This window comes from Takifugu rubripes, chromosome 12 (genome assembly GCF_901000725.2).
Source record: "Takifugu rubripes chromosome 12, fTakRub1.2, whole genome shotgun sequence".
In the NCBI taxonomy this organism is placed as follows: Eukaryota; Metazoa; Chordata; class Actinopteri; order Tetraodontiformes; family Tetraodontidae; genus Takifugu; species Takifugu rubripes.
In genome coordinates, this window is record NC_042296.1 from 2605001 (window position 1) to 2619555 (window position 14555).

The 14555-nt window shown below is 44.4% G+C and overlaps 2 protein-coding genes across 9 annotated transcripts in view; both read right to left on the reverse strand.

The window, feature by feature from the left end:
* LOC101074799 (ras/Rap GTPase-activating protein SynGAP-like) overlaps nt 1–6017 on the reverse strand; it is a 24169-nt gene extending 18152 nt beyond the window's left edge. For 3 of the 8 annotated variants that reach the window (XM_029845463.1, XM_011608998.2, XM_029845462.1), the window contains exons 1-2: nt 4749–6016; nt 3077–3180 (exon numbers count right to left, since the gene is read on the reverse strand). In XM_029845463.1, the coding sequence (XP_029701323.1) occupies nt 3077–3176 (100 nt within the window). In that variant the 5' untranslated portion in view covers nt 3177–3180; nt 4749–6016. Of the gene's footprint in view, nt 1–3076; nt 3181–4748 lie in introns of all 8 variants that reach the window. The other 5 variants (XM_029845460.1, XM_029845461.1, XM_029845459.1 and 2 more) reach the window with 5 other exon arrangements.
* A 4941-nt stretch (nt 6018–10958) lies between these two features.
* Nucleotides 10959–13470, reverse strand: vps72a (vacuolar protein sorting 72 homolog a). The gene is made up of 6 exons (XM_003968929.3): nt 13081–13470; nt 12447–12599; nt 12184–12304; nt 11931–12107; nt 11647–11791; nt 10959–11532 (listed from the first exon to the last, which is right to left on the reverse strand). The coding sequence occupies exons 1-6, from the start codon at nt 13195–13197 to the stop codon at nt 11148–11150; spliced, it is 1098 nt and encodes a 365-aa protein (XP_003968978.1). The 5' UTR covers nt 13198–13470; the 3' UTR covers nt 10959–11147.
* Between the last annotated feature and the right edge of the window lie 1085 nt (nt 13471–14555).

Sequence of the window (14555 nt, forward strand, 5' to 3'; positions counted from 1 at the left end):
GAGAAAAACACGACGGCATAAAACGCGTGGATGTGCTCAGATGGCCTATTCTGAATGTAAATTGCAGGAAGGATGGAGTACGTGGGCAGCAGCAGCCTCTAGCTAACTGTGATATGGAGAGAAAGACAGAAGACGAGTGAGTGAGTGTTGAAGAAGCTCACTGAACCTTTACCGACCAGCTCGCTATTTATACACACTGCAAACCAGTATGTTTAATAGATGCATACCAATAGACACGGAGGATGGTCCATGATGCGCTTTCAGTGCTAATGGCCGTTTATGTCGCCTATATATTTAATTTTCACAGTTACTCATGTATTCGCACATTTTGGTCTCCGACTGCAGCTGAACGGCCTCCGTGATCACACAATCGAAGGTTTATGCACAAAATCATTCCATTTAGAACAAATATCTGGTATAAATGCGATTCTGAGAAGAGACAAGTACCTAAGAATGAAAAACGGCTGCTGCACCACAAAGATTCAGTTATTACAGCTCTATTCCGACGACTCAGCGTTCCGGGTCGGACCTGTACCGCAAAAACAAAGTCACCTTGACATTTTTTACACCGTCAAGAGCACCATGGTCTCAACTCAAACCTAAACCTTCCACCCAAGTCTCAACCATCAAACTTTGTCACAAGGACCAGCCCAAATGTCCCCACTTTGCTAGATAAATGCTATTTAATTCTCCCTGTTTAGCATGTAAAAGAAGACAAACACATTCTTTATATCATTACTCAATCATGGGATAATAAGGACCTCTGTTGAGTCACAAACAATCCTGCTGGGACGGATGTCGCCTTTATGTCATATGGAAGTCTCCATATTGCCACATTGTGAACCATATGTAGTATTAATGTCAACAAACACTGGGTCGGCACCAATGGGAATATACTATTTTACTAAGACCCACAATAGGTGAGTAAAAACATCATTATATGAAATAAAAAATTCCTAATCTTGGGTTAATTATTAAGGTTTTCATGGCAAATCATGGCTGAATTAGAGAAAACTGTCAGATAAACTCATAAAATCTTTATTTTTATTTTTTATTTCTTTCATGTGGTTGAAGTGTCATCTCTGTTTCCACGAGACTAAATAAAACGCCTCAACATCTCCGCAGATTTGAGACTTCTGCTGACAAACGTCCCCGTGGTTTTGCCCCACTGCGCCGAAAAAAAGCTCAATTTCTGAAAACAAAAAGGGCAGCTTAAATAACTAAAAGGAACAGACATCATCTCATTCTTTTGACTCCCTTTCTTTTTTATACTAGCTCTTCAATCCAGAAACGGCTAACCGCTAAAGAGCGCTGAGGCACAAATATCTGATCTGGCATCACAAATCCATCGCAGCCGTTGAGGAAAACTACAGAAGGTGGTTTTAAAACAGGACTCAGGAAGGTTTAATCACGCTCATGTGCAAGACACGATTTGACACCGAGGACGCTCAGCACACATCTGGAATTTAGAACCTCATCCCTCCCCATCCCAGGTGAACACCAGGGATGTGCTTAACGCGCTTTAGCGGCTATACATTGAAGAAGAATCCTGACTCTCCTTCGTTGGTCGTGTTCTATGTTTAGCAACGTCCGTAATCAGACGTAAAATGCGGAGAAGAGGGAACAGCCGCAGGATTTGAAAGCGGAGGTGGGAGGAGGGGTCGAGGAGCGGAGGACAGCGTGGGAGTCAGGGAGCCACGGGAAAGAACCCAAGATCTGTTCAGGCGGGCAGATATTAAAAAAACAAAAAACATGGAGCCTTTCAATGATCTGTTTAGAACAAGAATTATTTGTCAAGATATAAGAGCAGCAACCGGAATAAAGAGTGAAATGTTGCTCTCCATCATGTGTGATTTCCAGCACTCACATTTCTGTGTGTGTGTGTGTGTGTGTTTGTGTGTGTGTGTGTGTGTGTGTGTGTGTGTTTGTGTGTGTTTGTGTGTGTGAGAGAGAGAGAGGGAGCCAAGGGGAGTGTGGCCTAGTTACCATAGGAACATGTTTGCAGCTCGTGCCCAGCTCACTGTCAAACTACCTTCATTTGTACTAATGCACTTGAAGGCATCATTGTGAGGTGCACTTTTAAAAAAGCAGAACCAAATTAAACAGCTGGATGGTGTGGTGGGAAAAAAAAGCCTAAACAATCAAGCAGTGAGTGTGAGCTCACAGCAACTGTTCTGTAATTCTCTGCTTCAGATGTGCTGATGGGAGAATTGGAACAGGGACAGTAAACGTTACACTTAATCGTGATTGTGTTGATGCACAATTAATCTGACAGGTTGAGACTGTTAGGAAACAGCGAATCAAATCACAATTACTGAGTGCACTAAGATTTTGGAGAAACGGGCCGACATTTTAGCATAAATGGATCTGTATACATCAGATACAGTCCATTGGAAAGCTAAAAAAACAATACATTCTAATTATGAACTGATGCAATCAGGGATTCATTCATACTATTTGATAAGAAAGGAGATATATATGTTTTTGCTCTTGTACCACCAGATTGTCATTAATTAAAGTGCTGTTATTATTTGTAATGTTAAACTTGTTTTGCATGTTTTGTGAGACGCGAGCCATATTTGTTGGCCGACATGAAACGGCAGCAGATTCATTAATATGTATCAATTATATTTCGTTTTAGAACGTATAAAAATAACCGGCCCAACAACAAACATGCAAGCTGTAAAATCCGCTAATAAAGCAACAAATCCCTTCTTTGTTTGTGCTAAACACCAAAATGGCCTGTTTAAAACACAACAACGTCCCTCATTGTTCAAAAAGATTGGAAAATAATTTGTCTCTCCATCCCTGGATGGTGTAAAAGGGGGGAGGAAGTAGAGTGGAAAGGAGGACAAGCACATCTGAGCCCTTAAACCCAGAATATTCCCAAATACCAGTCATGAGCGGAATTAGGTATAAAGACAGCAGAGGTGTCGGTGACTCTCGCAGGAAGCGGCCGGCTTAACATTTATAACACAGATATAACAGAACGTCTTTAACGGAGCACCACAGACTGGAGACAAGCTGGCGAAGGTGCAGCAGACAGAACAATCCACCGGGGGCCGAACGCACTCACTTGGGGTTAAAACTCCAGGTCCGCCACAGCAAACCTCCGCTTGACCAACCAAGCCAAACTGACTCTGATGTGGCAGCCACGACTTTGAGGATGTGTCCATGCAGCTATATGGCACAAATACAGGTGTTGTTTTGTCTTTAGTCACAAGAGCAATGCACAAAACAGGGAACACGGCATGGAAATAAGGAAACACATCAGCAAACGCCACGGCTCAGTACATAATAGCACATGAGAGCTGCGGTTCATCATCGCTGTTGCCCTTTATGGCCTAAATGTCAGGACGCTGCTTAACCACAAGCTGTTACGATGATTTATTGATAAGCATCCCAACGGACACAGGAGCGTTTCATTTCTGTGTTGTTATTTGTTTTCTTTTTTCCCCCCTGATTGGACTTTTAGAAACCAGGGCGGGAAAATGGCAACGATTACTGGGAATCGCTCAGCTTATCTTGTCGCACGCAACCAGCCGAATTAGCCGAGAAGCGGTCTCGGCTGCATAAAATGCTAAATCTACGGTGGCTGGCCCTCCTATGGGAGCAGATACTGAGGAGGAGGAGGAGGAGGAGGAGGAGGAGGAGAAGGTTTGCTGGGCTAATATAAAAGGAAACACTACTGCAAGAAGGAATTGTTGTTGTAGACTGACAGAGTGACCTCCAGGGTTGCTGAACGCATTAAAAAAAACAACCCAATTGCGCAGGATGAAATTAAGATGCAGACAAATTCAGAGCTGCAGCAAAAGGAGCTCAGTGACAGGAGTTTCCGCTTCTTTTTCAGTGGGAGAACATTTAAACAGCCTGTGCCCGTCCTTGGCAGAGAGCGTGAGCCCCCGCCATGTGCTGTAATGAAGATGACTGAAGAGCGGCGGAATTGGTGTTGGGAGCGCAATCAAGTCCTTGTGAGCTGTCAGGCCCAGAGACAACTGGGACAAAGCGGGTCCTGATCATCAGCAGGACCCAAAAAATAACCTCATGGGATACACACAGACCAGAATCGATCGAGTCAGTCAGGGGCCCTTTCAGTTCAATGTTGACACTAAAACTGCAAAAGAAAACCTCTTCTCCTCTTGTCAGAGCAGATGCTCCGTGTGCGGCGCCTACCAACAGTTAATTAGCATCCTGCAGGTATCTGTGAAGCCGGAGGAATGTCCGGAGAGTCCGTTCCTCTGGAGCGGAACGACCCGTAAACCTCTGTGCCATTGGCGTGGAGCGAATGTACATAGTGCACGTGTCCTGCACCTGGACAGGGAAGCTGGAAAGTTTGAACTAAAATTAGATGCAAACTACTGGCACATCTGGGGCGTCACGGCGTAAAGAAACGGGACGCTTCTGATCCTCCACGACATGTCAATCACCCACTGAGCCAGTGGTTTGTGGACCAGGAAGCAGGGGCCTGGCGTCAGATGAGACTCCCCTCAGTTGCTAGCTTCTCTTGCCAAATCAGGCGACGTTGTTTTAAATCACGAGACGATTCCCAAAATGCAGCTGTGCGCTGATGTGCAACTCCTATCGGAAGAGCTGATCTGGAAGCACCAACAATCAGAACCTAACTGTGATCATTTGAGCTGTGAAATCCAGCAACTGAGCGGAAGTTGACCCCGGACATCACATATTACACTAGTACAACCAAAAACGAAAGCCAACTGTATGTCTGATGAGCATCCATTGACACTTACCCAAAATCACAGGACTTCCTGGTGTCAAAATCTTGAGCTTAATTACATCTGTGGATGCACTCTGAACGCGGCCGGCTTTCAGGGCACTTAGGAAGGTGCTGAGGTTCCAAGTTTACTTGCCCTTCTTACGGAACGAAGGTAGAACCAGTTTGTGCAGACCTGAGAGACAGTTTCCAAATAAAAGAAGAAGAAGAAAGGCCAGTGCTGTCCTCTCTGAGAGACAGTTGTGGATTAATCATGGGTGCCAATCTTGTTGTGTTCAACGTGGGGAGCTCCTCCTCCTCTCACCTGTGCTGCGAGCGTGTCCATACATGCCTCTGTCAGGTGTGAAAAGCTTTGGAGATGTGCGTGAAGGTGGCTGTCACAGGGGGACCAGTCACCTCCAGATCAGTCCATCACTGATGCTTCCCTGCCAGCAGCAGCTCTGTCGTGCAGCTCGACGGCTCTCCTCTGCTTCTCCTCCCTCTCTTCTCCCTCCGCTGCCTCTCCTCCAACTCTATTGCAATCTAGGAACTGAGATGTGATCCCAATGCTGCTTCGTCGGTAATAATGACCATTACTTCCCAGGACGGCTTTTGTCATCTTAATTGTTTGTTCTGGGTACATGTGACTTCAAACAGCCCTGCGTCGTCCTGTTACCTCGGAATAAGATCAGCTCCCGGCGCCGCGTCTGCTTTTAACGACCCACGGAGCCAATTAGTGAATCATTTTTCACTACTTTTCACTCCACGGAGAGAAACACGACACGTCACGGATTCTGCACGGTCACAAATGCATTGTGCACATTGGTCATGCCTTTTCTGGACAACGAATTTGGTACAATTAGCAAAATAAGCCCGTGAGTTCTGAGCACCACAATCCTATTCTGCACAATTTGCGCACCGAACCCCCAAGAGCGTAAACATCCCAGCATATATTTACAGGCGAAATCCAGAGGATCTGTGCATTTCTCTGGCTTCTTGCTGTGGATATTTTATCTTGAAAGACGCCCAGTTCACCCTGCGCGGCGCAACGATGTCCACATAATCCACAGATTCGCAGCAAGAGCGATGCGGGTGCACGTTTGACGCTGGCTCCTTTGCGCGCTTGCGGTCCGAACCGTATTAAATTCACGGGCGACTCACAGAAATCGGAGAAATCTCTCCCTGGAGGGCGGAGATAGTGCGTGAGACGGACAGAAAACCGAAACCCACGCCCCCAACGCTGGGCAAGCCCGCCCCGCGTTCTCCGGGAGCGAGATCCGGAGTTGCGCGTCCGCGGTGAACGCGGACCCCCGCTGCGCCCAGTGGGCTGTGGGGAAAGTTGATCCAAGTTCCTTGAAAGTGCAGAGAGAGCTCTGTGGGCCAGGCAGGAGCGGGAGGGACGCTGCAGCCTGGGAGGGGACAGAACAAGTGAAGGATCGGTGGGACCACCATCCATTAATCAATTAACATTCCAACGATTCCCTTTGAAGTATTCCACAAAACAGCCTGTGCTGCTTTTGTTTAACCACGTGATCTCCTCTGAATCTGTCACGGATCCACAAGAAGAGGCAACCGTGAAATGTTGGTTCCCTTTGGGTCATTCCTTAATCCTCGTGTTGATTCCCAAACCCACGGAGAATTTACAGCCGTAATCCCCATGACAACCACGACAACCATCAGTCTGATCCTCGAACATAAACACAATTAGTCTGAAGTTACTCCGGCTGCAGTTTACTTTACCAAATAAAGAGTTTTAACTGAAGACAAAAGCAGGAAGTTTGTGGATTTGCTCCCATTTGTGCGTACATGTAATACGGATAATAGAGAATACATGTAAAACACACAAATTACCCACATTTAGCCTCTAAACTCTTGATTATTTGATGCAAGATGGATTCTGAGGGGGTTTATGGATCCTCTCTGCTGGTGGCGATGCATCTTCCTCAGTTAGCTCTTCTCACCTTTAAGAATTCAAACAATCTTTACAGTTAGATCTCATTCCAAGGAGCAATCTGTCCTCATCTAAGCAGACAAGTGGGACTGTACTTCATCAGTGTTTGTCCCTCGCAGCCACAGGAGGTCAGAAATCTGTGACTCGTTTCGCTCAAATAGAGCATAATCACATTTAATTTGACTAATTCTTTTTTTTTTTTTTTTGTAATTTTTTTGGCGAAACATTGCACAAAACTCGTCCCGGACCAGAGGAGGGAATAACTGTTGTTCTGCTCCGGAGCTCCTCTTGAAACATTTTTAGCTGCTGTAAACCCTTACATAAACGCGCATTTGCTAATTGGCGAATGCCAAATGTGTCAAAGATCATTTCGTGGGCATACATCAAGGAGGCGTTATATAAATCCCAGATAAAGGTGTAACCCAGTTATTTATTTTTATCCTCCGCTTCCATTTTGAAGACATTGTGGGTTGGTGGTACACTGCATATGAATTTGCCGTGAGTAATAATAACCTTTGTGCCGCGGTAATCCTCTGAATCATCAAAGCCGTCTGCAATAAAGCAAATTAGTTTAACATTTATTTGTCAAGAACTGGTCGGCGCCTTTGGGTTGCGTCGAAAAGACAAGAGGCAGAAATAAATGGACGGAACCAAGCGGCCAGCAGCAGGCGAGCGATGCTGCTGGACGTCAGAGACTAATGTGGTAACCTGGAACCTTCCGAAAACTCACAAACTGGAAATGACACATCCTTGTTCTTTCACTGCTCACGCACGCACGCACGCTCGCGCACGCACGCACGCACGCAGGCACACATGGACACAAGCGCATCGCCATGGAAACTGATAAAAGAAGAGCTGGCCTGTAAATGGAAGTGATTGACAAAGTGAGGAAGAAATGGGACGGTCGGCAGGAAGCTGGTGGGATTTGAAGGATCTGGCACCTCACTTGTCTGTGGCATCACAAATGGACCCAAAGGACGTGCCTGGAGGACAGACCTCCGTTAACCCCCCCCAAACACTCAATGAACCACGGGCAGTGTGGGAACGGTGCGTGTACATTTTGGGGGGAAGATTACACACACACGCGCGCACACACACACACACACACACACACCAGAACACAAACTAAAACGTCCAGGCAGAGCCGGTATGAAGGAATGAAAAGTTCCACGGATGTTGCAGATAGCAGAAGAGAGAGGGCGGGCAGGAGAGGGGAGAGGACAAGGGAAGGAGTACAGCACAGTAACCACCTACACTCGTCTCCATGGCAACTACCACACTAGAACAAGTGATAACGCAGTTCCCCTCTCTTCCTATTCTGAAAACTGGTCGTTTGGTACATATGTGCTGTGCAGTATGTGGGAGACGAGGCTTTAAATGTGAGGCTGCAGATGATGAAGATGAGGATGAGGATGATGATGATAAAATCTGAACACACTGCTGGCTGCAAATCTAAAAAACACCCGTCTCTCTGCTGGAGACCTGGCCTGACAGTGAATTCACTGCCATCGCTGCTGCTCTGAGGGATAAGTTGTTATTTTAAAATTACATTTTTTGTGGCCTTCCCTTGCTGGCACATAGGAAGCTTTAGGCTGAAATGAATCCCCCCCCCCCCCCCATCACACACACACACACACACACACACACACAACCTTTTTTTTTTTTGTAAAATCTTACTCCTGTTGCTGCCAACATGAATGCAAATTAGCATCACAGCAATTTCTCCCCTCTGCAACCTCCATCCCGCCTGGCAGACAGCAGCGAGCTGGACGGTGTGAGCGACAGTCGGTGTAACTGTGAGCTGAATGAGATTCCTAAAACACGGAACAAGCACGCGGAACTGTTCCTGGCTCCTTGTCTCTGCTGCACCCACCTCTCCTTTATTTAGCCACACTTTCATGGCATTCTGGACTCATTTCTGCAAACCTGCTTGTGCCAGAGCAGCGTGGCGTTACCAGTGCAATGTCACCACGTCTGTAACACAACACACACACACACACGCACACACACACACACACACACACACACACACAGATGATTTTTTTTTTTTTTTTTTTAAGAAAAAGGCTCTTTTTAATGATCACAGCAGCTGGCGGGTGTGGAGAAAAAGAATCTTCAAATTAAGCTGGAATCTGTTGTGCTTCAGCGATTGGGTTATTTATGTCACACAACAAAGACCCGGTTGACTGTCTTTGCGGGATGTTCAGCTCAGCGTCGTCAGGACATCATAGGGAACAGGAGGAGGAAATCTGCCCGAGCGCAACGTGACATTTTTGGCAGCGCCGTCAAAAGCAGAATTGTGGGAGCTGTCATGCAAAAGGTTAAAAAAAAAAAAAAAACCTGCTTGGACCATCTGCTGAGGGCTGAACTGACACACTCGGCAGGATTTTGCGCATCACAACAACAAAGGTGGCCTCGGGTCACGCTCGGTCTCATTTACGATGCTCCGACGTACCCAAGCATCATTTGTGCCCTTGAAATTCTGATTTTTTTTGTTCTGTGGTCCCCTTGTGGGCTTTTATGTAACACAGACGGATTTAAGATGGTCAAAGGCTGCAGGGTATTTTGCAAGCAGCACGGTTCCTCCTCAGTGAGGAGGGGGTCAAAGGTGTCCACAGCGGTCAGGCACTTTGTAACATTGAAAGTCAATTTGCTGTTGTGTTGTGGATGCCTCTGAGAAAAATGCAGATATTTTAAGATTAGAATGATCCCCAAAGCTGGAAAACAACCTCAACCTTGCTCAAATGTGTTTGAAATCATTATTATTAAACCTCAATATCTGATCTTAAGTCAACTTTCATTTGATTCAGTCAACTTCTGGAATTCAGTTAACTGCATTGTTTAAAAATGAGATAGAGCTCTAAGCAGATGAGAGGTGAGAGAAAGAGAAATCTAATTTAGGAGCACTATTCATCAACAGTGACCTGAGGGATGCAGAAATACATGATTAAGGATGGCCAGGAAGAAGGTGGAGGATATTAAAGAGTTGGAAACAACAGTTTGGAGGGAGAAAGAGGGGAAGGAAAGCAGTGGAGGTGTGGAAGAAGGTGTGATATTTCCACAGTACCACTGAGGAAAAGACAGGAAGCAGAAGTCCAGGTCGCAGCTAAAAATGTTGAGGTTGTCTTTGGGAGCGATGAGGACGTCACAGGCACATTAGATCACCTGGATCTAGAGTCAGAGGGTCCTGACGGAGATGTTTGGGACATGTACTGAGGATAGACAGCGCGGTTGTTGCTAGAGCGATGCTCAGGAAGGAACTGCCAGGCCTCAGAGTTGAGGTAGTAATGGATGAGGCGGGAGAGGACATGAAGGTGGTTGGTGCGAAGGACAGTTATGTGAAGGGGATTGAGTGATTCGCTCTGGCGTCCCCAAGGAAAGCATCCGGGATTTGTAATTGTGGTTAAAATTAATTTGCCCGTTACTGACACAAGGAAGGGGGGGTATTAATGCTGCCGCTTTGCAATATATTAACAAAGGATGGAAGAAAGTCTGCGGAAGGATGTGGAAATAGTCCCATCTTACAGGTTCCTGGGTGTTCAGCTGGACAATAAACTGGAGTGGTCCACAAACACCGATGCTGTCTACAAGAAGGCCATGAGCAGAATCTACTTCCTCAGGAGACTCAGGTCCTTCAGTGATTGCAGCAGGATGCTCCACATGTTCTACCAGTCTGTTATGGCTAGCACCATCTTTGCTGCAGTGTGCTGGGGTGCAGGCATTAAAGCAAAGGATGCCAACAGACTCAACAAACCCATTAAAAAGGCAGGTCTGTTGTTGGCTGTAGACTTGATAACTTGGACGAGGTGGTGAGGGACAGGATGGTGTTGAAACTGCTGACAATCATGGACAGTCCCTCCCACCCCCTCCATAACACAGTGGACAAACTGAGGAGCAGCTTCAGCAGCAGACTCCTGCAGCCTCGCTGCTCTAAGGAACAGGACAGGAAGTCCTTCCTGCCCTTCCGCTATCAGACTGTAAAACTCATCCTAACCCAGCCAATAACAATAACTGTGTAATGTTTATGTTGTAATTTTATTTCTATTTTATTCTATATTTATGCATATATGCTTATAATATGTATATATTATATTGTATATATATTATATATATATATATATGCTTATAATATATGCTGTATATATGCTTATAACGTTCTAATCTTATCTGTATTTATTCATTCTGTTTCTATACTTTGTATAGGTTGCTACTACAATTCAATTTCCTCACGGGGATGAATAAAGTACATCTTAATCTTAATCTTTAATCTTAAGAATGGGATGGAACTACCACGGAACCATGTGTGAAATATTTATTTTGTTGAGAAACGTTATTCTGTCAGTAAAAATTGGGAACAATCGACTAAATGTACAAAACTTTACAGGATATTTTCCCGCGCCTCACAATAACATTATGTTATTCAACCAGTTGTGAAAATAAAAAAAATACATTAAAAAAACCCAAAACCTATTTACATCATTATTTTCAAGCAGTGCCCTGTTTTGCCATCATTTTCATGCGGGCACCTTTTGCTGATGAGGAATCGAGTCCTGTGGCAGCTCCAGGAGTGTTTGGGAAGCCGTGTGCAGCCACGTATTTACGGTAAGCTTCTCGGATGATGCGGAAGGCTCGTGCGTTAGCATAAGGTATGTCTGTGACCGGATCTCTGTACAGTGCGATCTTATGCGTGACGGGACAAATCTCCTGGACGGGCAGCTGAGGGCTCGGCTGCCCCTTGTATGAAAAGGCCACCTTAAAAGCTTCGTCGTCGCTGAACGTGATGTAAGTACGGGAGCACAGGCCTCCTGTGGGATGCTGGGAAGGCGTGGTGGGATTCTGTTGCGCAGTTTGAGGCACGTCCTGATCCAACCTTTGGAAAAGAGTAAAAATGACACTAATCATTAAGGGAAACCGCAGCAATAACAGCAGCAAGCCTCCACTAAACTTAACACCAGATCATTATCATCGTGCAGGTAACACCCACCCTTCAACATCCACGTTTTCTTCTTTTAGGACCGAGTGAGAGACGATCGGCATCAGGACCGAATGATAACGGACAGTTGGTCCATCAAATCGACGCTTCTTTTGGACTTGTTTCTTCTTGTCGGCCTCCAAGCGCTCATAGTTCTCTACACACAGGAGAGAAGAGTGAGCAGAAGCATCCATACAGAAGAATTACACTGCATATACTGTAAATTAATTAGTCAGCAACTACTATTACTGAGAAAATTCCAGTATGGAAATCAAAATTCTCCGAGACGTTCTCACCTAAAGATCTAATGTTGGCCTCGGCTGTTATTTTTGCCTCGGCAAGCAGCTCTTCCTGCGTGAGGGGCCGGTCACGATGAGCACCCCTGCGCCGCCGAGGGGCATCCTGACGCTCTTGTAAGCGGAGGTTAGTTTTTCTGGTATGTTCGCTGGTGGACTGTCGCACAGACTTTCGGGCTAAAGAACGGAAGAGGTGACAAAAACCTTAGTCACAGATCCCAAATGTTCAGAGGCGTGAGTTGAGAAATCTTACGCTCTGCAAAATCGTGGAATTCTTGCGGAATCCTCCTCTTTAGCTCCACTTTAGTTTTCTCTGTCTTTTTCTGCTCTTCGAAGGGTTTTTTAGGTTTGGGTTTTGCCACCTTTATAGGTTCCTTGGATCAAGCAAAAGACAAAGCGCAGTTTTATACGAGTACAACCAACAAGCCAAAACAACAAAATGGGGTTGGAAAGGGCTCCACATTATAAAAATATGCTGTAATAATGTAATGTCTTGATTCAAAATCCAACAGCCACCTTATATGCTTTAGTGACAACACGGCCTTTCCTTCGAGGTGCATCCTCTTCCTGGTCACTATCTGGTTCGTCTCCCTCGTCTATGTCAAAGTCGCTGTCCACCTCATCCTCTGTATCCGAGTGGTCGCCATGATACTCGTCGTCCCCAGATTCCTAGACAGGGCAGAAAATTCCTTTATTATAAACTATGAAGCTGTTTTCATCCAGCAATGACCTGCTAGTAACTTGTGACAAAGGAAATGGGTAAGAAATTGAAATGTAATTATTTTTGCTGGGACACTCCTCTTATAGGTTCTCTTTTTTGTTGCTGAAAAGCAGGAGTCTGTTTGTCATCTATGAGGAAGTTTTAATATATAATAATATTAATACCAACACAAGTTGCCTAGATGAAATTACTATCGTACTGTTTAACAGAAGCATCTTTATTCACATGAGAAATCAATGACAAGTGTTTCCTTCTGAGCTGTAACCACACATTATAGTGATTATTAACACAAAACTGATAGCTTATTTAATATGTCCATCATATTATTTTAATACTTTATCCCAAAGGCTTGATCATTGTCTGCTGAACCAATCCAGACTGGGAGCTGACCCATTCGCTTTGTATTCATGTTGATTGTTGGTAACTCACATCGTTAAAACCTCCGTAAGTGGTCTTGTAGAATTCATCCTCCTCTTCGGCATCTAACAATTTAGACATGCGATTTCCCGCAGTCTTTCTGGGTTCGCGTCCAACTGCAAGACTCATAGTTGTTGTTTCACAGCGCTTATCCGCGCTAATAGTTAGCTAGCTAGCTCCTAATAATTAACCGATAGGTTACTGGGGACTGTGGTATCGATGCAATAATCCGCCTTGAAAGTATTATCTTTGCCTATCGCTAGAAAATTATTTACAATTATGTTTTCATTCAGATTATGACGTAAAAAGATGTCTACTTCAACTAAACACAGGTGATTGCTAAGACGCCGAGCAGCTTGCAATAACATCCGAAAACGGTGCCATATTCTTCTTCTTCTGCTACCTTCCAGCAGCTTATGGGGCATTACTGCCCCCTGCTGGTCAGCCTCGTCATTACTCTTAGCGGTCTCATGGGCACTTCTTGCCCTCCTTTACCGCAGATGTGAAAAATAAAGTCACAAAGATTTTCGGCAGAGATTTGACAAGTTCTATTTACCATTTTTTTCGTAGAATCTGTAACCTTTTAACTCACAGGGCAAACAAAGCATTTCTGAACACTGAATTGATAAAACATTAGAATTTAATAATAAATTTAATTAATTAGAATTTAATTAGAATATTAAACCAAGCTTACAGAATATTACTATTGCTATGAAACAAACCAACATGTATACTGGAAAACACAATTGAATGCTAATCCAGGGTGGGAACATTTCTTGGACACCTAGTACATTCTGTATATATGCAAGGGAAAATATATATTCTGCCAGAACATGGATTTCATGTAACTCAACGCACTTGATGCATTTATTTATTCTTAGAATGGCAGCAACAATCAATGACAGGAGTAAAACTAGAAATAATAGTCAGATAGACAAGTTTAAACAGGTTTCAATTAATTTTAGACATCTTGTTTTGGTGACACTGTTTGACTTTAAACTAGTAAAAATAGTTCCTGCACAGGCAGTATATCAGACCCAAATCCCTCTTAAGTATTAAAGTAGACATCCGTCCTCCCATTCCCGACACCGTTAAACAAAATAGAGCTCTGGAAACCTGTAAAAGAGTCAAATATTTAAATAAGCTGCAAAACATTCAGTTAAACATTATCCAGGCACCTAAAAGGATTACATGAAAGATAACTTCTTTGTTTCAAACCAGCTGCAGACGGCCTGAGTCATTAAGTTTGCGTGTTACGTTTAAAACATGCTTCCACAAACTCATGACTCCTGTGTTCTTTATGTTGCTGTAACGTGTGTGGCTTTACTTCATCTGGTTAGTTTCATCTTTGTGTGTGCATCTGCTCAGAATTTTTGAAGAGTGTGTTTGTTTGTAAATTGGATGAATTTTTTGAAATAAAAAAAAGTCCATATATATATATTCCGGCATATTTGTCAAATCAACCCAGAAATCATTTATATCACTAT

Excerpts from the sequence above, each read along its gene's own strand:
- vps72a (XM_003968929.3), bottom strand. The coding sequence starts at position 13,197 with ATGAGTCTTGCAGTTGGACGCGAACCCAGAAAGACTGCGGGAAATCGC. Across the intron at positions 12,305-12,446 it reads TTGTCACTAAAGCATATAAG|GAACCTATAAAGGTGGCAAA; the intron begins GTGGCTGTTGGA and ends GCTTGATCCAAG. Across the intron at positions 12,108-12,183 it reads ATTCCACGATTTTGCAGAGC|CCCGAAAGTCTGTGCGACAG; the intron begins GTAAGATTTCTC and ends TCCGTTCTTTAG.